Source organism: Seriola lalandi, unplaced genomic scaffold (genome assembly GCF_002814215.2).
Source record: "Seriola lalandi dorsalis isolate HSWRI2012SDOR001 ecotype SW California unplaced genomic scaffold, Sedor1 jcf7180002053666, whole genome shotgun sequence".
Classification (NCBI taxonomy): Eukaryota; Metazoa; Chordata; class Actinopteri; order Carangiformes; family Carangidae; genus Seriola; species Seriola lalandi.
Genome location: NW_019524219.1, coordinates 47,749 through 51,333, shown reverse-complemented (window position 1 = coordinate 51,333; position 3,585 = coordinate 47,749). Strand labels below are relative to the sequence as shown.

The window sequence follows — 3,585 nt, the reverse complement described above, 5'->3', positions numbered from 1 at the left end:
CCTGGTCCTCCCCTAGACCCTGGTCCTCCCCTAGACCTAGACCCCGGGCCCCCCCCAGACCCTGGTCCTCCCCTAGACCCTGGTCCTCCCCTAGACCCTGGTCCTCCCCTAGACCTAGACCCTGGTCCTCCCCTCGACCCTGGTCCTCCCCTAGACCTAGACCCCGGGCCCCCCCCAGACCCTGGTCCTCCCCTAGACCCTGGTCCTCCCCTAGACCCTGGTCCTCCCCTCGACCCTGGTCCTCCCCTAGACCTAGACCCCGGGTCCCCCCAGACCCTGGTCCTCCCCTAGACCCTGTCCTCCCCTAGACCCTGGTCCTCCCCTAGACCTAGACCCCGGGCCCCCCCAGATCCTGGTCCTCCCCTAGACCCTGAAACAAAATCAGAAAACGTCTTCAATCTGACAACATGAGCTGCAAATACTCACAACAAAACAACACACACAAACACATTGCATGGATGAATTATAAAACATATAATACATGTATTATAACACACGTATAATAACACATCAACGTGCACTTAGTGTTCAATGCTTTCATTCAAAAGTCACAAACCATTTAACAACGGGCGTGTCCCACCTTTTTAGTGTCCTCTGGAAACACTTGTTTCCGTGGTGTTTGTGTGTTTGTTGTGTTGCAGTCTGTGCTGTTAAATTGAAGATGTTTTCTGAATTTTCTTGTGTTTTGTGTGTTTGCATGTGTTTTCTTACGTTGCAGTGTGTTGATCTGTAGTGAAGTAAAGATTTGAGGTACTTGTACTTTGTTAATAACTAGTTTAATAATAGATGAAGTCATTTCTACAGATCTGCTGCTTTTCCTTTTTATGACTTTAATTCATTTAGATTTTTCAATTCAGATTGTTTTGTTGTTGCCTGTTGTGTCCGATGAAAATTGCGCTATGAACTCTGGGTAACTGATGCTTTTCTCACTGTTTCCTGAATTTGTGCAATCAGTCAATAAAATAATGAGCAGATGAATCTGTACCAATTGTGCCTGAGGCAGTAAAGACTGCCCTGTCAATCTTTTTAAAAATAGGTTACAAACTTTTCTCTTCTCAACAGCGTTTGATTGAGTGTGTGTGTGTGTGTGTGTGTGTGTGTGTGTGTGTGTGCTTGTCTACTCTGTGCTTTGTATTGTTTGTTATTGTTTTGTTGTATGCTGTAAAGCGCATTGTGTCGGCCTTGTGCATGAAATGCGCTCTATAAATAAAGTTTGAATTGAATTTGAATTGAATTTACAATAAATCTGCCCTTATAAAGGATTATGAATGATTTATAACTAGTTTATTAATCAGCTTGTTCACACTTTATAAATCACTTATAACACATTAGATAAAAAGGCCAATAGTGAGCTGTTTCCTGCCAAATAGTGATCCCTCATGTCTCTGATCTGTTCAGCCTCGTCTCTTTTTCTCATCAGCGTCTGTAGCTGCTGCTTCATCACGTTTGTTCAGTTACTAATTAATTATTAATTAACCCCCGTCAGCACCTTAATGGTCAAAACGTTTCATCTGGCAGATCAAATTATGGCAGATCACATGATCACGTCACATGACCAGATTCATCTTCTGAGGCCTTGGCAGTATTGATTACCTTGAGCTTGAGCTGTTGATCAGATATGAACATGGAGGTGATTTCTGCTGGTTCCTCTTCTTCGGCTTTAACACTCAGGTGTGACTCAGGTGTGACCTTCCTTTACCTGGTGAACTGCTCAGTCTCTGTCCACATCTCTGTGATTCTCCCTTCATCATCTTCGTCTCAGTTTACAACCATTGATTGATCGGTTATTAACATTTAGAAACACATCATTGTTAATTAATGAGTTACTAAGAGGCTCCTGTTACCAGTTAGAAATGGTAATAGCTCATTAGATTAATAAGTAGGAAGCGTCAGCTGAGAAGACTGTTGTAACTTGTTTATAATTGTTTGTTTATGATTTATAAAGTGTTAACAACAATATTAATAACCTGATTATAAACCATTTATAAATCCTTTATAAGGGTAGTCTTATAGTAAAGTGGTACCATGAATCTATAATGGAAATAATCAATAATTTAACTTTCTGAGTCCTGACTGAACAGAGTCTTCACACTGGAACCAGGACTCTCAGGATCCGAATGAGAGTCTGAGGAGGTTCGGTCTAACTGTTACATGACTGAAACCTTCATCCTGATCACAAACATGGTCCCTGCAGTGTTAGTGCTGTACTTACACACACAGCTGAGCCTCAGGAGTAGAAATAAAACCATAAACAGAGCGTCCATGTTCCTCTGCTGTAGCTCTCATGTGTCCTCCAGCTTCACATGAACAGAGTAGAAGTGTGGAGGGGAAGTGCGTCTTTGTGGGGAGGAAAAGTCAGCAAGCAGCACTTCCTTCTATTCTATTGTTCTGGGGGTTTCATAGTGAAGGAGCTCTCAGTGCTGGTGACTGTCGGAAATACCAGAGTCCATCCCAGATGGTCAGTTGTTCTAATAAACCTGAAGGAGAAAACATCCAAGGAGGAGGAGGAGGAAGAGGAGGTGTACTGAAAACACCTACTAAGATCAGTGAAATGAACTTCATCCAAACTTTATCCAAAACTAACAGAGATCAAAGTTTAAATAAAGGCTGTACAGAACGGATTCTCTGGTTGGTAACAAACCAAAGTTTTATACACATACGTGTATATATATATATATATATATATATATATATATATATATATATGTGTGTATGTAAAACTTTGGTTCCACAGAGGAAATATGTACAATACATTTCACTGAGCTCATTCCTCCAGAACATGATCATCCCCTGCAGGCAGCTGGCCATATTTGGCTGATTATAGGTTGGTTGATGTCAGGTGACCAAAATTCTGTTTGATGTCAACAACAATTTGATGTTATTTAAGTTCTGTTGTTGAATAAAATCCATGTCTTTTAAAAGTCTCATGCAACGTCATCTTGACTGATAAAAGACCAAGATTCTGGTTGTGAGAAAAATCCAACATCTGCTGAACATCTGCTGAACATCCGCTGAACATCTGCTGAATGTCTGCTGAATGTATTCTAAACATCTCCTAAGTCTGAATGTCTGCTGAATGTATTCTAAACATCTCCTAAGTCTGCTGAACATCTGCTAAACGTCTGCTGAATATCTGCTAAACATCTGCTGAACATCTGCTAAACATCTGCTTAATGTCTGCTGAACGTATTCTAAACATCTCCTAAAAGTCTGCTGAACATCTGCTGAACATCCACTAAACATCCGCTGAACATCTGCTGAATGTTTGCTGAACGTCTGCTAAAACATCTGCTGAACATCTCCTAAATGTCTGCTGACCATCCACTAAACATCTGCTAAATGTCTGCTGAACATCTGCGAACATCGGCTACTATCTGCTGAACAGCTCCTAAATGTCTGCTAAACATCTGCTGAACATCTCCCAAATGTCTGCTAAACATCTGCTGAATATCTGCTAAATATCCGCTAAACATCTTCTAAACATCTGCTGAACATCTCCTAAATGTCTGCTGAACATCTGCTGAACATCTCCTAAATGTCTGCTAAACATCTGCTGAACATCTCCCAAATGTCTGCTAAACATCT

The 3,585-nt window shown here is 41.3% G+C and overlaps 1 protein-coding gene across 1 annotated transcript in view; it reads right to left on the bottom strand.

Annotated features, from left to right (window-relative positions):
* The window catches only part of ptprbl (protein tyrosine phosphatase receptor type B, like), a 30,031-nt gene extending 27,677 nt beyond the window's left edge, over nucleotides 1-2,354 (bottom strand). Inside the window, exons 1-2 of the mRNA XM_087172712.1 lie at nucleotides 2,152-2,354; nucleotides 61-287 (exon numbers count right to left, since the gene is read on the bottom strand). Of these exons, the coding sequence (XP_087028838.1) occupies nucleotides 61-287; nucleotides 2,152-2,264 (340 nt within the window). The 5' untranslated portion in view covers nucleotides 2,265-2,354. The remainder of the gene's footprint in view (nucleotides 1-60; nucleotides 288-2,151) is intronic.
* Nucleotides 2,355-3,585: the final 1,231 nt, after the last annotated feature.